At 42.9% G+C, this 23,784-nt stretch overlaps 1 protein-coding gene across 14 annotated transcripts in view; it reads right to left on the bottom strand.

Moving 5' to 3' along the window:
* Positions 1-23,784, bottom strand: part of TNS3 (tensin 3) — a 249,233-nt gene that overhangs the window by 16,140 nt on the left and 209,309 nt on the right. For all 14 annotated transcript variants that reach the window (XM_072853455.1, XM_072853458.1, XM_072853450.1 and 11 more), the window contains 4 exons: positions 6,677-6,848; positions 3,583-4,226; positions 2,848-2,934; positions 126-257 (listed from right to left, as the gene is read on the bottom strand). In XM_072853455.1, the coding sequence (XP_072709556.1) occupies positions 126-257; positions 2,848-2,934; positions 3,583-4,226; positions 6,677-6,848 (1,035 nt within the window). The remainder of the gene's footprint in view (positions 1-125; positions 258-2,847; positions 2,935-3,582; positions 4,227-6,676; positions 6,849-23,784) is intronic.

Below are 23,784 nucleotides of genomic sequence, written 5' to 3'. Positions count from 1 at the left end.
AGTACCGAATGGAGCCTGTAATTCAAGTTGCACTTACTAGAAGAGGGGAGATTCCTCCAGATTATTACCCAGTAATAAGGAATTCCTACTACGTATGGCTTGTTAAATAATAGATAGTACAGTACCTTTCTTGTTTAACTGCAGCACAGAAGGAGGTGGTGTAGCAACTTTCATTGCTAGCCCATAGGCTCCCCGGAAAGAATGACTGTCTCGAACAATGAATGACCCAGGTTCCTTGTCCTTAAGAACAGCAATGGCTGCAAGGGATTCCAGGAAAGAGAGAGAAAAACAGTTCCAGAACAATGCACACACCCGAAAAGTACAGAAGTACAAATCTATAATTAATAGGAGACTAAAGGAAGCAAGATCCTTTTCTCTGTCTCCATTGCTGTAGAACAGAATACAATCAAGCATATTTGGGGGATCAGAGTGGAAACATCTTGTGCAAATCTCTCAGATACTTATTTCATGAGAAGCCTGAAGTACAGATCCCTACTGATTTTTAAACTGAGCAGGACATGCAGGTCCCACCAGGATTCCAACAATCAGTGAAAGAGCAAGCTGATTCCTCCTTACATTTTGCCAACTTGTTAGAAGCGTGACAGAGAGCACAGCTCGCTCTAATTCCCAGGCTGACTAGTCAGTAGTTTTTCTTTTCCTATGCATCAACAGGCGGAGTACATCAATTTTCATCCACCACCAAGTTTCTGTCCCTGCAAAGCAGTCTCACTCCCTTACTAGTTTTAAAGCAAGGGAAGGGATGTAAGTGAATATTTGCTTTTTGACTGTCCAAGCATTGAAATGTTTTACATCTATATTCTGTGATCTCTGCTGGAAGTGTGATATGAAGTCCTCTCCAGGAGGAACCATGTGCAGGGAAACTGCTCTTGCTTTGCATGAGTCTGCTGCAGACTTTGAAATCTAGTAGCCCAAAATCTTAAACTCGCTTTGAAAAAAGATGAAAGGTTCATCTACTGATTGATCTTAATAAAACCATAGTACTTCGGGTTTTTTTTTCCTTGAACTTTTTGGAAATACTTGTGTTTGTTTCCAGAATTTCTAACTATCAGTAAGCATTCAAAAAAACCCTGGAAAAAGCCCAAATTTGACCCTGGAGTCTTTAACTGTCTGTATACACAGATCATGGAAATTATGCATATGGGACATGAAGCCATATTTTGCAAGGCCTGAGCAATGATTACATCATAAACACATTTTTTTTCCATGAAAAAAAAGTAGTAACAGAAAATTGGGAAAATGCAGACATAATTGTCTCTCCTGTTTAAGTGAGTAAAGTAAATGCGTATATATTCTGTGCTATTCATCTGTCAAATGGTGAAGAAAACAACTACTTTCACAATAACCTGTCATGTGTTGAGAGGAGGAGGGTGAATAAATAAAACCCTGCAATTCAGCAGTACTGCATAACATTTCTAAATCCGCAGGGGGACAGTAATCTTTTGTCACAGGAGCAGTCCATTAAGCACAGGAAAAAAGAACAAGTGTCCCCCTCCTCAGCAACAGTATCTTAACACACTTTTTTAAAGGAATTTTACTTGGTAGGGTGAAAAGAGGCATACTAAAAGGTTGGGAAGATTTTCTTTTCATTTGTTCAAGCAGCTAGGTTTAAACTTTCGTTATGACCTACTCCCCTCTCTGGACTTGCATCAAGTCAGGAAATTTTTTTTGCACGTTTAAAGACTCAGTTCTCATTATGGATGGGAAGTAGATAAGGGGAAGGGGACTGGACTGAAAGGACCAATAAAACATCAGCCAAAGATGAATTAATGATCTGTTTTCTATGATCTTTATTCCCCTGGGCTCATATTTACCACTACACTATAAGAGGCACCCTCACTATTTGAGAAACTATGAACTAGACAGACACAGCAATTCATCGTTTGCCAATAGCTGAAGGCTATTTTGGTTTAGTGTGAACTTCCTTCCCAATGCAGAACTAATTTGTCATTTTTCCTTTTTGACAACCACATTTTAAGAAGCCCCGTTTAAAATCCTGCCGTAATTCATTAAATACAATTCAGTACAGCTGAATATTACAATATGGACACAAGGACCGTCAGACCAATTGCATTTGCAAAGCACCCAGCATGCTTTATTTATGCATTGTTGCAGGGACAAGGTATAAGTTCACATGTATACATTTTCACATATATAATAAAAGTTTTATCCATCTCATTGAATAATACATCTACATATAGATGTACTATATCTGTATTGTACAACATAAAGATGTTGTTCCATGGGAGTGTTATTTTGTGACCTGTAAGAAATAATGTATGTCACTTGCAGCTGACAATGAAATTCAGGCTACAGAACGACTGGTAGACAAGGATGCTTTTATGATGACTTCTAGCTAATGAATTATTCTCTGATATTTAGCGTCTCTCAACCTATTACCTGTGCAGGGAAACACACATGGCTGAGATCATGCCAGAGCAGCACACTTGTACTCAAAAGGTTTCTGAGAGCAGACAGTTGTTTGGTATTGCGTCATGTGTATCTGCCATTCCAAAACCTGAAGCTTTTCAGTAAAGTACATTTGCAGCAGCTACCACACACAGATTTAAATTAGTTTGTAGTTAGTTCAGTTAGGCTAATAATTTGTCTGATTAACTGAATATTTTTTAACGACTACTTGACTGCCCTCCACTCTCAAATTCAGCCTTTGGACAAAATAAATTAAGTGAGGTTGTCTGTGGCCCTTCTAGGTTTTATGTTTCTTCTTGTATTTCTCCTAGACATCAGGTATGCATCAAAAAAATTTAAGAATTCACCAACTAGCCTTTCTGTGAATGGACATGCCAGAATATATATCAGTTGATATACCTTGTTCTCTTGAAATATCTGGCTTATACCAGAACTTGGATGTGTCCTGGACAAATTTTACAGTCACGTGTTTATCCGTTGTGTTTTCTGTGAAATAAAAGGGAAAAAAATGTCAAGAAATTTTTTAAATACAAAAGCATTTTTTACTTTTCTTATCTACAATCTTATCTTTCTACAATCACCTTAATTATTCAAAAAAGTCATGATTAGAAGGACAATTGAGAGAAACTGAACTGTTTTAGAACCAGCAAATATAATACCATATACTAAGATTCTGAAAGCATTCTTGAAATTTCATTTTGCAAAACCCATAAAATATTAAAAACTCTTACATTTATAAAGCTGCATTAAATACAAAGCTTCTCAATGGAGTCCAGTGAATACACATCTACATGTTTAACTATCCTTGACACAAGTCTAGAAAGGCGCAGAGAGAAGCCAGCCCTTATTAAAAAAAAATGGGCTCCACACCGCTCGCTTGTGGTCTGGCAGTTCAAAAGGTAGGCTGCCCTTGGCTGACATCTCAGGAAGCACAGAAAGAATTCTGCAGCCTTGTTCTCTGAATAATACATCCAAAGCCAGTGAACTGGCACCACTTACTGCAAACATTCAAGTCCTCTGTGCCATTTGCATTGCTTTTTTTTCCCCCCTTCCCACTTTTAAAATCCCCTAAATGCTTTTTATAAACTCATATAAAATCTAATGTATTTGGCATTTCTCTGATGCAGAACCTACCTGGCACTGGGGAAGTGCTTAACATTTTTGAGAAATCTGGGAGGACATTTGGGAAGGGGATGCTGATTGTGCTTCCACTGTGGGGGCTAGAGAAGCCACTTGAAGAAGGTGACACGGAGGCAAAGGAACGGTCTCCTTCAGAGGACCTCTTTTTCTCTGGAAGAGGTGGTTGAGCATGTAGGTTCCCTCCATGGTGCTGCTGAACCGCACTGTTCTGGCTATTGTGTCCAGAGGCCACTGTAAGAAAGTTTTGTGTCAAAAAGCCATTGTCCTCGGCACTTGCCACTGATGAGCTCATGGTTTTAGGAGAGATGCTAGTACTGGCTATGAAAGTAGCTTGTTTCTCATCTCGGGGGGAGCCACTGCCCCTGTTGCCCCCACTGTAGCTCAGGTAGGCCCGGGCACTGCTGCTGACAGCAGGTTCTTGCTGTGGCTCTGCTGGTGAATTCTCCAGGCTGCTCAGGGTGACGACTTGCAGTCCTGGAGTTTGGAAATGAGACAAGAGAGACACATCTTGCATGGCGTTTGAAAATTCAGAGGGCACAAGGTAACCTCCTGGCGGCCTGCTGTTTCCCATTGAAATCTGGAGCGACGGGGAAGCTTTAGGGCTGCTTTCAAGCCAAGGACATTCTGTTGCAGAAGAGCTGTCACAAAAAGCCAAAAATTGAACACAAAAATAAAACAACAGCCAAATCATTCCCTTTAAACATCCCTGTACAACCCACACTGCAGCAATCATTGAAAGCACTGAATCACCTCACCCAGGACAATACCTGAGGGTGCTCTTTGACAACATGCTAGACCTGGTGATGCAGCTGGATCAAGGGATTCCAGCCCCACCCTGAATCACTCATTTCTTCAGTGTAGGTCATTACTTTCTGCCTCATCTCACCCTCCACCTAGCCATGCTGATGGGACAGTTTCTGAGTTTGCACTATAAACCAGGCCATCAAATTAATCACAGTTGAAAATACTCCTCCTTCCCCCTGTTTGAGAGGGTTACTTTTAATATGAATCAATTCAGTGAGGTTGTTCACAGCATTGCTTCACACACAGTGGTCCTGAAGATCTCTACATGGTGAGCTGCTACCTGGAAAAGAGCAGTAGGAGGCAAGAATGTCTTAAGCCAAGGCTGCCATCAAAGGCAGAGGTTTATGGAAGAAAACTGACACTGCCACAGCAGTTCTTACATGCAGAGTCTCTTATGCTCATTTAAAAAAAAAAAAAAGAAAAAAAAGAAGAAGGAAAGAAAAAATAAAAGAAATGGGCTACGGAGGTAGTTGTGCACCATCACACAATAAATGAGTAACTATGATAAGAACATAGTTCACAAGATCCAACTTTTAGACCAGGTCCCTTTTAATATAATTTATATTAAAAAAGGAAGGGAGGCAGGTCCAGTGGTTAATTTATTCGATGATGGAATCATTTTGGTTGATAGAATTAAGTAGTTCAACAGTAAATGTTAGATTTTTCTACTGGGTAGCAATTCCACCTGCCCAAGCAAAGAGTAACTAATATCCTTCTAAACAAGAAAACTAACTTTCTGATTAAACCATCTGATAAGAGTTTAAATTGTCTCCTTGCTTCTAAAAGTGAAATACCCTTAAGACTGTAGGTGGAAAACATTACCAGCAATATCAAATGTAGAGAGAACAAACTCATTGTGAGATGCAAAGGGAAAAGAGCTGACATAAGATATATAAAAAAAGAAAGGATATATAAAAAAGATATATAAAGAAGATATATAAAAAAGATATATAAGAAAGATATATAAAAAAAGAAATTAAAACTGTGGAAAGTGATACCAGTAGATTTGAACAGATCAAAGTAGAATGGCCATAAAGAAATGGCAGGGAAGCAAATGGAAGAAGACATCACTGCAAGAAAAAAAAAACCAAAACCACAGCTGTAGCTATCTGCTAGATTAAATGAAAAATGACAGAAAAAATATTTAGAAAGAAGGGAACAAAATTTTCTAGATAAAGTTTGAAGGAGGAATGTAAACTTGGTAATGACTGCATTGCCTCATAAGGTTTTAATTCATATCCACTAATAATGAAATGTTACATTGCCTCCTCCTTAGAAAATACTAACGTACTTTGTTCAGTCTTATGATTCACATTCATAATCACAAAATGAAAACATTCTTTCACAGTCCAAGTACTGACTGAAAATGAAATAAATTAGATGGGAAGATAAATAAAAGATAAATAGGTATCAACATACTTGAAGTCTTCACTGAGAGTCTGACACACCAACCAACAGCATTCCAAATACTTACTGTGAAAAAGGAGCCAATTATCCAAGAACAAGAATAGGATAATTAGCCACAAAGGAATGTTGTTGCAGAGTGATAGAGAAGGAAACCTAATCAGCTGTAATGTAACACCTCATCTATTAAGTAAATATAGGGCACAGATAATGACTGACCATTCATTGTCATGGTCTTCTGAACCTTCTAACAGTAACCTGGGACTCCTTGTTTGTTTGCTGTGTTTCATCTTATGCTGTAAGCTCCTTGGGACAAGGACTATTTTCTAAGTTTATACTATTCAAGCTCTGGTCCAGAGCCCTACATGTTTACCACAACATAAATATGAAATAATAAAATCTCTCAGCCTGCTGAGTACTTGAAAGGGAGTCAGCTATTCACTACCAAAAACAAATCCTCTGACATTTTACTGACTAGAAACGCCCGTAATACAGTGAGAAGAGTGCTCCGTCTCATATACAACTTATTCCAAGTGAAATTTCATTAAATGCTTTTCAGTAAAGCATTAGAGAAGCTGGTTAAGCACACAGGAAAACATGTATGAGCTTGTGCTAGCACATAATAAAGTAACTGAGCTATAAGGCCCTATTTAGTTTTGTATTCCTATTTATCTTCAAAGCTAATTTATATGTCTCTGACATATAAATAACATCTGTGTACGTGGTAAATTCCAGCTGGTGGACAACATCATCATTAAATGTCACAACCAAACTCGAAGTCCTTGGACAAACGATCTGCAATGAAGATGCAAGCATAACATCTTGGCTGGAAACTATAGTTATGAGAACTAAACAATAAGGTAGGAGAATCTTTTCCTACCTTTCTCCCCCTGGGATACGACCGTTACTTGGAACAGTACATGAAGATCCAAAACAGTGCTGAAAGGAAGGATCCGTCTGCATGTTGGCCCTCAGCAAAGCAGGGTTAGTGCCCACAGTGCTGTCAGACATCACCATAGAGTGGTTAACGGCTTCTGTGTAACTTCGAGATTCTGCAGCAAAGGAAACAAAGTAAAAGGCAAGTTAAAAAACAACTCAGATTTTTATGGACCTTGTACTAAAAGAAGTATTTATAAAACAATCTGTTTTTCTCTTAATAGAACTATAAAGAAGAGTTTTTATTTGTTTGAGCAGTAACATTTTATTTCACAACATTACATTGATTGCTGAAAACATCCAGCAGGACAAATGGCAGAGGGAATAAAGATTACAGAATTGCACCACTCAAACTGATCAGTTCTCTAGGGTACATTCTCTAGCCCTAAAGATGAGAACAGACCCATCTGTTCCAAGTTGTTTTGCATTCCACAGTCCACAGTGTTAATCAGATATGTCTAGTCAAGTGTCTGATGTGACTATACACACTGTCAGTGTGCACTTAAACACCAAAGTGATAGAAAACTGGAGTATTAATTCAGGCGGCCCATTCAGACCACTGCTGAATGGGGCAGGGGACGTGGTGGAAAACGACACAGAAAACACTGACGTACTCAAAACCTTTTTCACCTCAGTCTTTACCAGTAAGACAGGCCTTTGGGAATCTCAATCTGCTGAGACCACAGGAAAAATCTGGATCAAGGAAGACTTACCCTTGGTGGAGGAGGACTAAGCAAAGAAGCACTTAAACAAACTGGACATATGCAAGTCCATTGGGGCCTGACAGGTTGCACCCACAAGAGGTGAGGGAGGCTGATATTACTGCAAGGCCACTCTCTATAATCTCTAAAAGGTCACAGCAACTGGGAGAGATTCCTGAAGACTGGAAGGAAGCAAGCGTCACTCCTATCTTCAAGAAGGACATGAAGGATGATCCGGGGAACTGCAGGCTTGGCTAGCCTAACCTCAGCCTATGGGAAGGTGATGGAGCAACTAACCTTGGAAACCATTTCCAAACACATGAAGGAAAAGAAGATGACTGAGGGTTGTCAGCATGGATTTACAAAGGGGAAATCATGCTTATCCACCCTGATAGCCTTCTTCAGTGAAGTGACTAGCTTAGTGGCTAAAGGAAGAGCAGTAGATGTGGCTTATCTTGACTTCAGTAGGGCTTTTATCATGGTCTCCTATAACATCCTCATTAACAAGCTGACAAAGCATGGGTTACATAAGTGGACAGTGAGGTGGACTGAAAACTGGCTGAATGGCTGGGCCCAGAGGCTTGTGATCAGCTGCACCAAGTCCACTAGGAGGCAAGTCACTAGCATTATACCCCAGGAGTTGACACTGGGGCCAATACTGTTCAACACCTTCATTAACAACCTGGATGATGGGATAAAGTTTCATCAGCAAGTTTGTGACAACAGAAAACTGTGAGGAGTGACTGATAAACCAGATGGCTGTGCTGCCATTTAAAAGTGGGAGAAATGGGCCAAGAGGAAATCTCAGAAGAAGTTCAACAAGGGGAAATGCAAACTCCTGCACCCAGGAAAGAATAATCTCAGGCATCAGTACATGCTGGGGACCAACTGGCTGGAAGACAGCTCTGCAGAGAAGGACCTGGGGGTCCTGGTGGACAGCAAGCTGACCATGAGCCAGCAATGCAACCTCATGGCAAAGGCAGTCAACAGTATCCTGGGCTGCATCAGAAAGAGTGCTGCCAGCAGGTCAAGGGAGGTGATCTTTCCCCTCTGCTTAGCACTAGTGAGGCCACATCTGGAGCTCTGTGCCCATTTCTGGGCTCCCCAGTACAAGAGAGACATGGACTTGCTTGAGCAAGTCCAGTGCAAGGCCACAAAGATGCCTGGAGCATCACTGGGACTGGAGCATCTTTCATAGCAGCAGGGGCTGAAAGAGCTGGTGCTGTTCAGCCTGGAGAAGAGAAGGCTCAGGGGTGTATTATCACTGTGTATAAAAACCTGATGGGAGGGAATGAAGATGAGGGAGCCAGTCTTCTCTCACTCTTCTGCTCACATGAGGAGAAAAGGACAGAACTGGGGTTGAAAGGCAGTTGAGCAGCACAGAGCAGCACAGGGTTTAGTTACCATTATAGATACAGATTTCAGGTGTGACTTTGTTCACACCACACAGACAAAAAAGTAAAGCAACTGTAAACTTTTCTTTCCTAATAGCTTGCAAAAAGCATTGGAGTAATTGGTTTCTAAATTGATTCAAGTCTGAACTATGTTCAACTTAATTATACTGGACATAAATACTATGGGATATAGTTAAAATGGATGCATTTGGATAAGGAATACTGTGGATGCTATTACTGAAGAGCTTTATAAAGGAACAGCTTAATCCCCTTCTTTACAGGTACATTTGAATAACCAGTCAAGCTCTAATGAGGATTACTTTAATTATTCTGGTATAGTCTATAGCAATCCAACACCTATTCACATAAGCCCAGGTTCAATGGCACTATTTTCTACCACAGAAAAGGCCATGCACTAAGATACTGCAAATACCTGTGCATCTGAATAGCTTCATGCACCTGAATAGTTCCATTGACCTCAACACTTGCAGGACTGGAACTCAGTAAGACAGTCACAGATGAAACAATCTCTAATTACTGTCTCCTGAGTAGATATACTTCAAAAGACTGAGGGAGAAAAATTACACAAGAAAGTTACAGAACAATTCCAGTCCTACATAAAGTTAAGATCATGTTAATGTATCTTTTCCATAAGGGAATCTTTCTCATGTAAAAAGGAGGAAGGTTCTCAATATTTCTGTGAGCGCCACTGAAACAAGTCTAAATAAATCTTCTTTTCCCTTCAATTCACGGCAGAACCTGGCTCTGCTGTTAGTTGAATGAGGAGGGTGCAAGGTACTTAAAAGAAATGCCTGAGATAAGAAAATCTGCAAATCAGTGCCATGACTGAAAACTATTTGAATTCCTCACATAGCACACATACTCTACAGAGCAAACATTTAATTAGATGAGGGAAACATTAGAAAACTGCAACACTGTATTTTAACTGTACCCATTACTTTAATTATAGCCTCGTCAGCCATAAAAGTGAACTTTAAGGAAATACTGCAGAAATGTGTGTGATGTGGAAGAGCTAGAGAAATCTGAATCTGTATCTATCTAATAGATCAGATATATTACACTAATTCTCACACTGGTGCAAACACAGTCAGAAAAAGCTGGCTGTATAAACCCATGATTTGGGCCATATTCCTACTTAAATCAGTGGTGCTTGTTTACACAAGTATTACAAAGATTGACTGTCTACCCAAGTATTATAAAGATTGATGTTAAGCCTTGAGCAATGATGTCAGCGTATAATAAAGTAATATTACTTTGTCTTAACTATTATCTGAGAAAAAGCCAATTAGTTGAAGGTGGGTTGGTCAAACTAATGTTGTATGTCTGAAGACTACTACAGCGTCCCCAGAAACACAACTTTCACTAGGCTAAAAGCAGATGAATCTACCGAGAGCAGCATCTGTAAGACGAAATATCATAAGTGCAACAGATGTCTCATCTCTGCACGTGAACCTGCAGATGCTTCCCAATTATACTGCAGGTTGAGATGACTCTGCTACTGTGGGAGAGGTTAATGCACTCCCTGCAGGCATAGGAATTATGATTACAAGCTTAACTCCATATGCTTGCTTGTTTTCGTGCCTCTATGTCTGCTCCCCTGATATCAGACTATATAGGGGAGTCACTGGACTCCAGTTACCAAGAACCTGGGGGCAGAAGTGGCACTCCTTCTGAAATAGCTTAAAATCTCCTCCCACTCTAATATGATCTCAGCTATGTGCATAAGAGTTAATCCAAAGCATTTATACACAAAGTCCTCTCCTTCCGCCAATAACAGCACCTGCTTGAGGAAATGGACCAAGACCCAATTCTTCCCTGTTTCAGGCCTTGTACTGTTACTATTACCTTTAGAGCACCGAATGCTGCATGAGGGAAGGACCACTGTCACACTCACAGATGCAGCATTTCTTTTCATACCCAATTTTCACAGATGTAAAATACTAAACTAAGAGTGAAAAGCCAGTGGCAGCCAGGCATGTAATCTGCAGAAAGAATGCAAACTCTGTACAACTCTTCCCAGGCTAGAAACAAGTATATCTGAAATGCACTTCCCATGAAAGCAGCTTTGTTTATATTTCAATTAAAAACAAGCTTGCTGAATATTTCAGCTATGTCCTCTCTATTGTCTCATGCCAGAGTCCACACTCACCGGTACGCTGTTAACTCTTCATCTCACAGAATCATTAACTCAGTGCAATCTCATAGCTTCTACAGGATTTCTGTATGCATGGTAGTGAACTCTCCCGGCATGTTTGCTGCAAAGTATTGGTGCTTCTTGTTGCAGGCCCCTACTAAACCTATGCCATTATATCCGTGAGAACACTGACAATGTAAAAGTGCAGCTCCCTACTCAAAGAACTGACATGACAAAACCAGGATCATTCATGTTCATGTCTCTTCATGCATGCGGATCAGACCTGCGTATCTACATTTACTATCACTGATCATCAAACTTACAGGCAGAACCTAAGAGAGGAACTGAACTCTTTGCATCATACCCTGCTGAAAAGTGACATTCAGGAAGAAAACAAATACTATTGTGCCCACATGCAAGGCAGAAAAATATTCAGCTCGCTCTTCTACTGTCCCACTTGGCAGCAAAGGGCAAATACTTGTAAAAGTTGCAAGCTTCTTTCAGTTGTAAGCAGAAACTCCTGGATGTGCCTAGGACACAGCTATATAAAGTAAGATGTTATAGATTAACTTGTATTTTAATCTACTAAATCTGTTAAAACAAAAAAGAAAAAGGAATCCCCAAAAAAAACCCACCAAAAAACCCCAAAGTGGCTTAACCCATGCCATAGTCCACATAAAAGATATGTAAAAATGTCCCTTTTCCTCTTTCTTGTAGCAGCTGAAGGGCAAAATCGCATCACAACTTTAGAGACAGTGGTCCAACAATGGCAGGGAAGTGAAAGGAGCAGTCATTCCACTACCATACCTTTTATTTTAGCAGCTTCTCAAACATTCCCATCTTTGTAGTCCTTTTTGTGAGAAGATGATAGCTAACCTGCATTGCATGAGCTTGAAAACTCCAGTCAAGATCCTCAGTTACATCTTTTGGGGAAAAGGAGCTCTAAGTCACTGTTGCACTCCCAAAACCCTGAGCTGACCACCCCCAAATCATCTCAGGCCAGCCTAAAAGCTGAATGGACACAGAAAAGCATATTGCTATAAAGTAAGCCAAACTAACTGAGACACTGCCAACCCTAAAGAGCAGCAGAAGGATAAGAAGCTTTGTGCAATACTTTTAAATTTCAGCGAAGCCTCCGAGGCGAGCAGCTCTGAGACAGAGGACCGTGTCGGGGGCCCGCTGCTGGATCGGCTAAACCGCGGCAAAACCGCGCAGGGAAGGGAGGAAAAAGAAAAAAAAAGGGGGGGCACGGAGAGAGAGGGCTACCGCAGCCACGCCCCGACCCCTGAGCAGGAAGGAGGGAGCTCCTGACGAGGGCCCGGCTCTGACTTAGCGTGGGCGGGGACAGGAGTGACGGCGGCAATTCCCTTCCCGTACAAGAGCATCTCCCAGGGAGCGCGAGCGACCAGGACGGGCAAACAGGGCGTGGCGCGTCAGTTTGCGTAGGCAGGGCGTGTAGGGAAGGTGAAGGCATCTACTAGCTCAAGAGGTACTGTGAGAAGTGAGTTCATTCGGTAGTCCCCATCCTTCCAGAAGAAACTCAGCTATGGTCTTCACTCGTCAGAAAGCGATGCCCTCTGTGCTCGCCAGAGTGGATGTGGCTACCCAGACAGAGCTCCCACAAAAACATGCAGCCTCCCAGGTCTCAGGCTGCAGGGAGTGCCTGGGCCTCTCGCTGTTCACGCATGGCAGCCGTGCGGGCAGCTGTGTGAGGTGCGACCAGGTCGATGATTTGCTCTGCATGGCAGCAGAGCTACGGGAGGAGGTAGAAAGGTTAAGGAGCATCAGGGAGGCTGAGAAAGAGATCGACTGGTGGTGCCATGCTCTGCCCCCCCTGAGACAGGAACAGGAGCAGCATCAGCCACCAGTAAGAACCCATGATCAAGGGGATCCTCTATCCCCCCCCCCCCGCCCCCCCCCCCGGGCTGAAGGCAACAGCTCAAAGGAGGAGAGTGAATGGAGGCAAGTCCACGCTCATGGTGGCAGGCGAAGGCCCTCCCTGCCCACCTCGCCTCCCCAGGTGCCTCTGTACAACAGGTATGAGGCCCTGGAGGTGGAAGGCCAGGCAATGGAGGATGGGGACGACAGTCTATCTACACCAGAGGTGTCACCCAGGTCAGAAGAACGTACCTCTCGTATTAACACCACCTCCACAAGGAAGAGAAGACGGGTTATAGTTGTGGGTGACTCCCTTCTGAAGGGAACCGAGGGTCCGATATGCCGGACGGACCCTCCTCTTAGGGAATTCTGCTGCCTCCCTGGGGCCCGGGTGAAGGATGTCACGAGGATACTCCCTAGCCTGGTATGGCCCTCGGACTATTACCCCCTACTGCTCTTCCATGTGGGGGGCGATGAAGCTGCAACACAAAGTCCTAGGGCAATCAAAAGAGACTTCAGGGCCTTGGGATGGCTAGTAAGGGACTCCGGAGCACAGGTTATTTTCTCCTCTCTCCTTCCAGTTGTGGGCAGTGACACTAGAAGGAACAGAGACACCCAATCTATTAACTCATGGCTCCGTGGCTGGTGTCATCGCCACGGATTTGTTTTTTTTTTTTTTTTTATAACGGGATGGCCTACACAGCACTGGGTTTGCTGGTGTCAGATGGGATTCATCTTTCTCAAAGGGGAAAGAGAATCTTTGCTCAGAATTTGCGGGGCTCATCAACAGAGCTTTAAACTAGACTCGAAGGGGGAGGGGAATAATATCAGGCTTGCCTGAAGGAAGCTGAGGGACGACGTGCCACAGTTAGAGGGAGCGGGTGCCAGCGAGGGCACTCGGCCTGTGTCTCTGAGATGTGCAGGGTACGCTGGGGCACAGCCGAAGTCGAACAGAGTTGAGCTAGGGGATACTGAGGCAATAGGAGCCAAGAGGGAAATGCCAGTGAAACGCCTCAAAGCACATAAGGGGTGTTCTTCTATGAAGGAAACATGGACAACAGCCCAGCTGAAGTGTCTCTACAGCAATGCATGCAGCATGGGCAACAAGCAGGAGGAGTTGGAAGCTGTTGTGCATCAGGAAAACTATGATATGGTTGCCATCACAGAAATGTGGTGGGATGACTCGCACAACTGGAGTGCAGCGATGGATAGCTATAAACTCTTCAGGAGGGATAGGCGAGGCAGGAGAGGTGGTGGGGTAGCCCTATATGTTAGGGAGTGTCTGGATAGTTTAGAGCTCAATGATGGTGATGATAGGGTGGAGTGTCTATGGGTAAGAACCAGGCAGAAGGCCAACAAGGCAGATATTGTGTTGGGAGTCTGTTACAGACCACCCAACCAGGATGAGGAGACTGATGAACTATTCTATAAGCAGCTGGGAGAAGCCTCATGATCACTAGCCCTTGTTCTTGTGGGGGATTTCAACCTACCGGATGTCTGCTGGAAATACAATACAGCGGAGAGGAAACAGTCTAGGAGGTTCCTAGAGTGTGTGGCAGATAACTTCCTGACACAGCTGGTGAGTGAGCCAACTAGGGAAGGTGCCCCACTGGACCTCTTGTTCACAAACAGAGAAGGACTTGTGAGCCATGTGATGGTTGGAGGCCATCTTGGACAGAGTGATCATGAAATGATAGAGTTTTTGATATGTGGAGAAGCGGTGAGGGGGTTCAGCAAAACTGCCACCTTAGACTTCCAGAGGGCAGACTTCGGCCTGTTTAGGAGACTGGTCGAAAGAGTCCCCTGGGAGGCAGCCCTAATGGGCAAAGGAGTCCAGGAAGGCTGGACATTCTTTAAGGAGGAAGTCCTAAAGGCACAAGAGCAGGCTGTCCCCAGGTGCCAAAAGATGAGGCGGCGGGGAAGAAGACCAGCCTGGCTGACTAGAGAGCTCTGGCTAGAACTCAGGAAAAAGAGGAGAGTCTCTGACCTTTGGAAGAAGGGGCAGGCAACTCAGGAGGACTACAAAGATGTAGCAAGGCTGTGCAGGGAGAAAATTAGAAGGGCCAAAGCTGAGCTAGAGCTCAATCTGGCTGCTGCTGTAAAAGACAACAAAAAATACTTCTTCAAGTACATTAGCAGCAAAAGGAGAGCTAAGGAGAATCTCCAGCCCCTAGTAGATGGGGGAGGGAACACAGTGACCAAGGATGAGGAAAAGGCTGAGGTACTTAATGCCTTCTTTGCTTCAGTCTTTAATAGCAGGGCCAATTGTTCTCTAGGTACCCAGCCCACGGAGTTGGAAGATAGGAATGGGGTCCAGAATGGAGCCCACATAATCCAGGGGGAAATGGTCAGTGACCTGCTACACCACTTAGACACTCACAAGTCTATGGGGCCTGATGAGATCCACCCGAGAGCACTGAAGGAACTGGCAGAAGTGCTCACCAAGCCCCTTTCCATCATTTACCAGCAGTCCTGGCTAACTGGGGAGGTCCCTGCTGACTGGAGATTAGCTAATGTGACACCCATCTTCAAGAAGGGCCAGAAGGAGGACCCAGGGAACTACAGGCCTGTCAGCCTGACCTTGGTAGCGGGGAAGCTGATGGAGCAGATCATCACATGGCATGTAGAGAATAACCAAGGGATCAAGCCCAGCCAGCATGGGTTCAGGAAAGGCAGGTCCTGCTTGACCAACCTGATCTCCTTCTAGGACAAGGTGACCTGCCTAGTAGATGAGGAAAAGGCTGTGGATGTTGTCTGTCTAGACTTCAGTAAAGCCTTTGACATGGTTTCCCACAGCATTCTCCTCAAGAAACTGGCTGCTCATGGCTTGGATGGGTGTACTCTTTGCTGGGTAAAAAACTGGCTGGATGGTCGGGCCCAAAGAGTGGTGGTGAATGGAGTTTACTCCAGTTGGCGGCCGGTCACAGGTGGTGTTCCCCGGGGCTCTGTGTTGGGGCCAGTCCTGTTTAATATCTTTATCAATGATCTGGATGAAGGGATCGAGTGCACCCTCAGTAAGTTTGCAGATGACACCAAGTTGTGCGGGAGTGTTGATCTGCTGGAGGGTAGGAAGGCTCTACAGAGGGAGCTGGACAGGCTGGATCGATGGGCCGAGGTCAATTGTATGAGGTTTAACAAGGCCAAGCGCAAGGTCCTGCACTTGGGCCACAGCAACCCCATGCAACGCTACAGGCTTGGGGAAGAGTGGCTGGAAAGCTGCCTGGCAGAAAAGGACCTGGGGGTGTTGGTTGACAACCACCTGAATATGAGCCATCAGTGTGCCCAGGTGGCCAAGAAAGCCAACGGCATCCTGGCTTGTATCAAAAATAGTGTGGCCAGCAGGACTAGGGAAGCGATCGTTCCCCTGTACTCGGCACTGGTGAGGCCGCACCTCCAATACTGTGTTCAGTTTTGGGCCCCTCACTACAAGAGAGACATTGAGGTGCTGGAGTGTGTCCAGAGAAGGGCAACAAAGCTGGTGAAGGGTCTAGAGCACAAGTCTTATGAGGAGCAGCTGAGGGAACTGGGGTTGTTTAGCCTGGAGAAAAGGAGGCTGAGGGGAGACCTTATTGCTCTGTACAACTACCTGAAAGGAGGTTGTAGAGAGGTGGGGGTCGGTCTCTTCTCCCAGGTAACTAGTGATAGGATGAGAGGAAATGGCCTCAAGTTGTGCCAGGGGAGGCTTAGACTGGATATTGGGAAATTTTACTTCACTGAAAGGGTTATCAAGCATTGGAACAGGCTGCCCAGGGAAGTGGTTGAGTCGCCATCCCTGGAAATATTTAAAAGATGTTTGGATGAGGTGCTTAGGGACATGGTATAGTGGTGGTCTTGGTAGTGTTAGGTTTACGGTTGGACTTGATGATCTTAAAGGTCTTTTCCAACCTATACGATTCTGTGATTCTGTAAATTTCACAGTGTATTTCTCGATCCATCCTTTGACGGCTTCAGCAATGATGAAAAAATCCAGCCTAACGGAAGACTTGCAAGAAGCCACATCAGATGTGGCTGTGAAACATTCCTCGTATCAACACTCTCATTCAGAGGTCCCTCTGCTTCCACCCCTCACTGTTCACACAAACAGCTGATGAGCCCATTCCTTTAGACGGATTTCCTGACAAACTCATCTACAAAGAGAGAACTGAAGGCATCTAGGAATGTAATGGAAGAGTGTTTGGTATCCTCTCTACACAGTAGAAGTAGTTTTTTGGTTTTGGATGTTTGTATTCCACTAAGGACTTGATATTTCTCATTCTCCCAGGGCTCACCTTGGACTTGTCCTACCAGACAAGCATTCTCAAACGTCTCTGGAAAAAAAGCACACAGTACTCCCCAGCATTCACCAAAAACCCCATGACACTTTGCAGCTCGGCATCCAGCTGGCTCCAACTACCATTTGGAGTTTACATTACTGCCAGTGAAAACTCCAACACAGTGCTGAGCTGTTCATCTCTCCTTCCCACATGTAGGGAACTGTAAGAGTTTCTATGACAATAGTCTCTGCCGATACAACTTTATTTTATCCAGGAGACCAAGGGTCAAAAGATGGCCACTTCCCTTTTCCAATATTAAATTTTAATACTCGTTAAGCAAGTTACTCCACCATTCACCTGAATGTCTTGCAGAAGACTTAGGCTCAACTCAGAGCTGAGACACATACAAGAAAAGGTAGAGCGAGGATTGAAGAAAACCCTAGCCTTTAGCATTAAGCATCAGAACAACCCATCTAGAGACACAGTATATGGCTCCATGGCTTGAAGTATATCAGTAAGTCAAAAAGTACTGGATGAAGATCTTAAGCACATCTTATGAAGAAGGTTTGTTTAGATATATTTCTTTCCAAACCTTAAAATCTACAAAAGGAAAAAAGTGGAGAAAGCTTTATCAGGGAAACAATCAATGAAAGCAAAGTACAGAGCTAATGATACTGAGTAGGCACAATTTTAGTTCTTCTAAGACATTTTGCCAATATTTCAGCAAGGGAAATGTTTATGCAAAGATTAGTTGGAAAATCACAGTTTTGAAGAAAAAATTGAAGCAAGGAAGAAAGCTTCAGTGGAAGAGAGCTACTGACATGCAACGTCCACTGACAGCTTAATTGGACTGGATGAAGTGAAAAGGAGCACACAATTCCAGCTGCACAGTGTGAGTATGGAGTAGCAGGGGCTTATGCTACTATGTAAAGCCAGAAACCTTGGAAACAGTGAATTCATCACAAAAGGCTTTGGCTCCCTGGGAAAAGAGTCCCTCCAGCAGCTGACAGAGTGCTAACAACAGAATTGGCACTGGTGAAGCTAAGGAGCTCCTTAGCAACCTCTACAGAGGTCATGAGGAAGGCCAGAACTAAAAACCCTGCATATGGAGAAAGGAGACAGCAAGATGGCCCACTTGAACCAGTTCACAAACTAACACCTTTCCAAGGCCATTAGTATTGTAAGGTTCTTATGGTGTAGCCATCTTCCCCTTCACTCTCTCTCCTGCTTTTCCAAATGCTAAGGTGCCAAAATTAGTAAGAGAGACTGAGATAACACTGAAACTCTCTCTTGCTTTCAGTCTGGAAACTACTGACTTTACTGAAACTTTGACCTTTTGTACTTGCTATATTCCGCTTTCAATTTCACAAAAATACAGTGAACCAAATTATTCCCTTCCATGAAACCCATCAACTTTGGTCCCACTGTTCCTTCCTTTCCATAGAATACGTGGAAATCAATGAAAGATGCTTAAGATCTTGTCTTTTATAATTTCAGCTGCCAGGGAAGGGAATAACTGTATTACCTCTTTTGCATATGCTATCCTTTCCAACACAAGTTGTTCCACCTCTCATTCAGGGCTAAATTCCCCCAAGCTGTTGCTGCTAGCCAGCTTCCACCATTATTTCTTAAGTGTTTCAAACAAAGAGCTCTGAGAACAACAGCTAATTTACTGTATTGCTGTTTATTTTGAGTTAAAACACAGGTAAGCTGACCTGAGCCATACACACTGAAAGCAAAACCCCTAACAAACCCAGGCAGCAACAGAACATCTTCCTGTTCATTGTCCTCAAAAAAGAAGTCAATTGCTTTATGCTCTTCACATTTCTGATAGGACAGATTTGGAGGGTTATATTTTAGAAAACAGGTATCTGTTAAGAAACTTTCAAAATAACAACTTGTAGACGGAGATAATGATTGTCATCATTACCCTACTTTTCATTCCGGCAATCTTCCCCCGAAATCTGCAGCAACCAAATGCTGAATCATCACCTTGCCATTTGGCCCACCATAGTCACCAAGCTATATAATAAAGTCTCCACTGCCACGGAGCTCTGAGGAAGCATGAAAATCGGCAACATTTTCTACAAGTATATTTAATAAATAAACTGGATTTTATACTACTAGTCAGCTATTTTACTGACTTTGACTGTAGCAACAGAACCTCTGCTTTTCCCAGTATTTCTTTAAAACCCTCATTTATTTAGAAAAAAAGAAAATCCTAAAATACTAATATACTTTTTATCTTTTCATGTTTTTTGCTTTTTACTTCACCTTAGACAACAAAAATAAAGGCATACCAACTAGAATATAAAGACCCTGTTTTGCTCAGATTAACTACCCCTCCCACAAATGAATATTATCAATTCACAAGAAATCTGGAAATCCACCTTTTTAATTTTCTTAAGAAAATCTGAGAACTTAAAATAAGGGTTAATGTCCATAACAATGATTCTGCTTCATCGAACCACACTGATAACGAGAAAAGGGATAATATTAAGCTCATCTTTAAGAATGGCAGTAAGTATTGGGACCTCGGTGAACTTGAGGACTGGACCAACAGAATTCTTATTTAAGATCAATATGAAATAAAAAAAATCTGTACCTGGTGCAGAGAAAGACCTTGCAACAATACAGGCTGGGATCCAACTGGTAATTAGCAGCCTTGCTGAAAAGCATCAGGAGTTGCAGTGGGTATCAGGCTGGAAGAGAGTCTTCACTTTGCTCTCATCCCAAATAAGGCATACTGAGCTACAGCAGGAGGAACATGGCCAGTAGATCAAAGGAACCTAGTTATTACCCCTCTGAATCTGATGTTGGGAAAGCTTCACCTGGAATACTAAACTCAGTTTTAGGCCACCAGTTCAGGAACATGAGAAACTGGAAGGGATACAGTGGAAGGCTACCAAGATGACCAGGGACCTTGCTCACACAACCCATGATGACAGGATGATGGAGATGGGATTGTTTAGTCTGGAGAAGAAAAGCAACTAGGTGAGGAATCTAAAAGCAGCCTAAAACTACTAGAAGAGGGTCTCTTCTCTACCAGAAGAGACAACAGAGCCAAATTCTTCTCAGTAGTGACAGACAAAAAGGTCTTGGGAAATTCTTACTAGAAATCAAAAAGAGCTTTGTCCCTATGGGCAGTGCAACACTGGAAGAGATTAACCAGGGTTGTGGTGGAACCTCCATCAGGAGGGGTTTTCCTAACTCAGACAAAGCACCATCCAGCACTTGTGACAGTCCTGTTCCAAGTCACAGGTTGGACTACACACTCCCAGAGGTGCTTCCCAAACGTCATTTCTATCTTTTTATGGTAACACTAATTTCCTCATGCAGAAGAGTCTAACACAGTCATTTCCAAACTTTTTTAGTTGCATACCCCATCAATAAGGAATTTTTGAACACGCAACCCCGATATATGCAAATTTATTTAATTATGAATTGTATACATGTACTACTGAAGTTCTAATATTTTCTTCCCACACCCCAATGGATTGTCCTGTGCATCACCTGGGGTGCACACACCCTACTTTGGAGACCACTGATCTAACACACTGACAGAAAAAAAGGGCATGCAGTTAAGGGATAAAAAGAGGGGTTTTTAGGTTTTGGTGGTTGGGGTTTTTTGTTTTTTTTTTTTTTGTTGTTGTTTTGGTTTGGTTTTTTGGTTTTTGTTTTTTTTAATGGATGAACAGGGGTAGTTTCTCTGTTGGCCTAGAATCTGCCGGTTTTTATGCACATCCATAAACTCTTCTTCGCAATTGCCTAAGTTCTTTCAGAAGAAGAACATGTCGTGAGCCAAAATCATGTACCATCACGGAGGCACCTGCAGTTTCCCTACTTTTCAAAAACCCACCAATAGCAAACATATGTAATATAACAGGGTTTTTTCATGCTTGTGAAGGAACAGACAAAGTTACTAGTGCTTGGAGATTCTGCTAATGCCTGTTTGAGTCGATCAACTCTCTTTGCAAGTAACCAAATCAGCCGGGCTGAACCTGGAGAAGCTATGAAGATGGTGGCTCTAGCATCCACATACTAACCTCTCTGCACTAGAAAGGTCAGCTTCAGTTGCTTCATTAAACAGTACTGAGAAGGATCTCAGTGGAATATGTATTACGTGCTTGGCTCCTACAGAAAACACAACAATGTGGTGGCTGACAACCTGGGAAATAAAACACCAAATCTGGAGAGGCCGTAAAGTATTTCTCAGAGACATTTATTTGGTGGAAGAAATAACACATTCAACAGCTAGAACCCAAACTGCTAGTAATAAAAGGTAAGCTACGCTGCAGTACCGAAGGCTTCTAACTTCACGCGATTATTTATTGTGTGCATTTAGAAAGTGTTCACTGTGTTTTGGGAACCTTTCAAATGTATTCAGAAATAAAAAAATCCATTCTTGTCTTATGCCTAAAGAGGGCTGTAAATCATCCATGTTGCCCCTTGAGGAAATATTCTTGGCACAGCAGCCCTCCCCCGCAAGCACTGGGTGAGCAAGGCTGGCGCTTCGCCACCTCCATGGGAGATTCTGGCCTGCTGGCAAGATGCATGACAAGACTGGGTGCACACTGGGACATTCCTGTGTTCTGGAAACTTCTAGCTCCCTAACGGCCCACAGAGGCTCCTGCCAGTAACAAACAAATGCAGCCTCTGAAGCTGTGCCAGGGGTCACCTTATCTCCAGACAACCCTAGGATGAGGGAATTAATTGCACTTACCCTCTGTCCCTGCCTGCACAGGGATAAGTATCAAAAGGATGATTTATCAGACCCCACTTTCCCCCACTCACAGTCCCTGCCCTGAAGATCTTACCATCTTGCTTCCTTTCTACTGAGGAAATCGCCATTCCATTGACAGACCCTTACACTGTTTTACAGACACTTGGTATCAAATATTCATTCAAAAATACCAAAATACAAGTAACTCATATTTGCTGAACAGAAGTTGCAATACAGCATCTTCAAAGCAGTAAATTTTTAATCACGCCTTTCTGAAGGACTTTCTTATACTAATTTATTTTCCCAAATAGTACCAGGAAAAAAAAAAGAAACTTCCCCAGAGACTAAAGCAATCAGTTGCATATGTCTTCTCATGTATTTTCAAAGATCTTGCAGATGCTCTGCTATTGACTTTAAGCATAGCTTTGCTGTCTTAGGAATGCAAATCAGCTGCAGAGGCATCTCCTCAAGCCATCGGGTCACATGCAAATGTAAAATGTGACATTTATTAAAACACTCCTTAGCAGAAAGCCACTGTCAGTCCATAATGCATAAACAAGAGCACTACTATTCTGCCTTTAAGTACAGCAGATCATTCAATGATGAACAAAAACAAATCCAACAAAACAATTAGAATATAATTATTAACATGCCCATATTAAGTTTTCACAGCAAATTAGCTAAGTGGCTTCAGAAACAGTCAATTCCATTCTTATCGTGGTTTATCTCATAATGGAATTTCAGATATTCACACTGCTGAATACGACAATTTCCATCAAATTGTAAAACTAAATTGCAATAGTTTTAGAGGAGAAAAAAAACACTAGGAATCAGAAGTGTACAAACTGGTACCTTCAAAATGAATAGTAATACTTTTTCAGGCAGAACGCCCTGAAAGACCAAGCACCTTTCAAGAAAAGAGAGAGTAAAATGTCTGCCCTGTGCTCCAAAGTTCATTAGCTATTAAAATTGCTTGAGATGTGGGAGATGCAGGTCTGGGTTATCTGTGCTGAACTGAAAAATGCAACTCATGTCTACTGACAGATCCACTGCAAAGACAATGCAAAGGGGGCAAGGGTGGGGGTAGGGGGTGCAAACTGGAGCAAATACTGAGTGAACAAAGACTGGACTGAGCTTGGGGCTGACTTTCTGGCATTCCTGGAAAGCAAGCACCAGGACTCATTAGTGAAATTTTCAATTTTGTGGTATGGTCTTATCTACTCTTCCTAAGGCAAAAAAGAGGGAAAGAGGGAGTTTGAACTTCCCTTTTCCTGTCTCAGTCCAGTTCCCTGGTGACGGCAGGCACCAGAGAGGTCCGGGTATGCAACTTTTGATGTCTGAAGAGTACTTACCTAGCAGGAGGAACGGAAGCAATCAAACTGATGTTGGGACCTTCTACCAAAAGTCTCACTTTGGTCCTGCTCTTCTACTGTCAGAAAAATTCTGCCCAAACGTGACCCTCTTCAACCTGTTCACTTTTCTGGAGTCACTTGCCTGTAACAAATGGCTGAACCCAGCTCGCTACAGCCTGAATACCAAAAGTGAGGGCTGCTTTTTAGTTTTAAAGTAGTCTACCTAAACCATTTTCATTTTAGAACCAGAAAAGGAACTGATTTTTCAGAAGCTGTTTTTAATAATCTGGAATTGAAACAGGTAAACACAAACTCAGTTCAGTTTATCTTCAGTGTTGTTCAGTATCACGTAACAAGACTGAGAAGTGAAGCTATTAGGTGTTTTCTTGGCCTCTCTCTTAAAAATTGTGATTCAGTAACTCTCCTTTTAGGGTTGCAGTCCTTACACAAGCATCTGCTGCTACTGACTGAACAGAAAAATTGTTTGCATTAAGGCCGTAAGAATCAGGCTCTTTAAAGTATTCTGGTGCATCCTGCACATCATACCATGCAATAGCTGGCTGCTCTAAGACTGTATTATTTTTTGATGGAAAATT

The sequence above is a fragment of the Ciconia boyciana genome, chromosome 2, assembly GCF_034638445.1.
Source record: "Ciconia boyciana chromosome 2, ASM3463844v1, whole genome shotgun sequence".
NCBI lineage: Eukaryota > Metazoa > Chordata > Aves > Ciconiiformes > Ciconiidae > Ciconia > Ciconia boyciana.
This window is presented reverse-complemented; position numbering and strand designations above follow the sequence as displayed.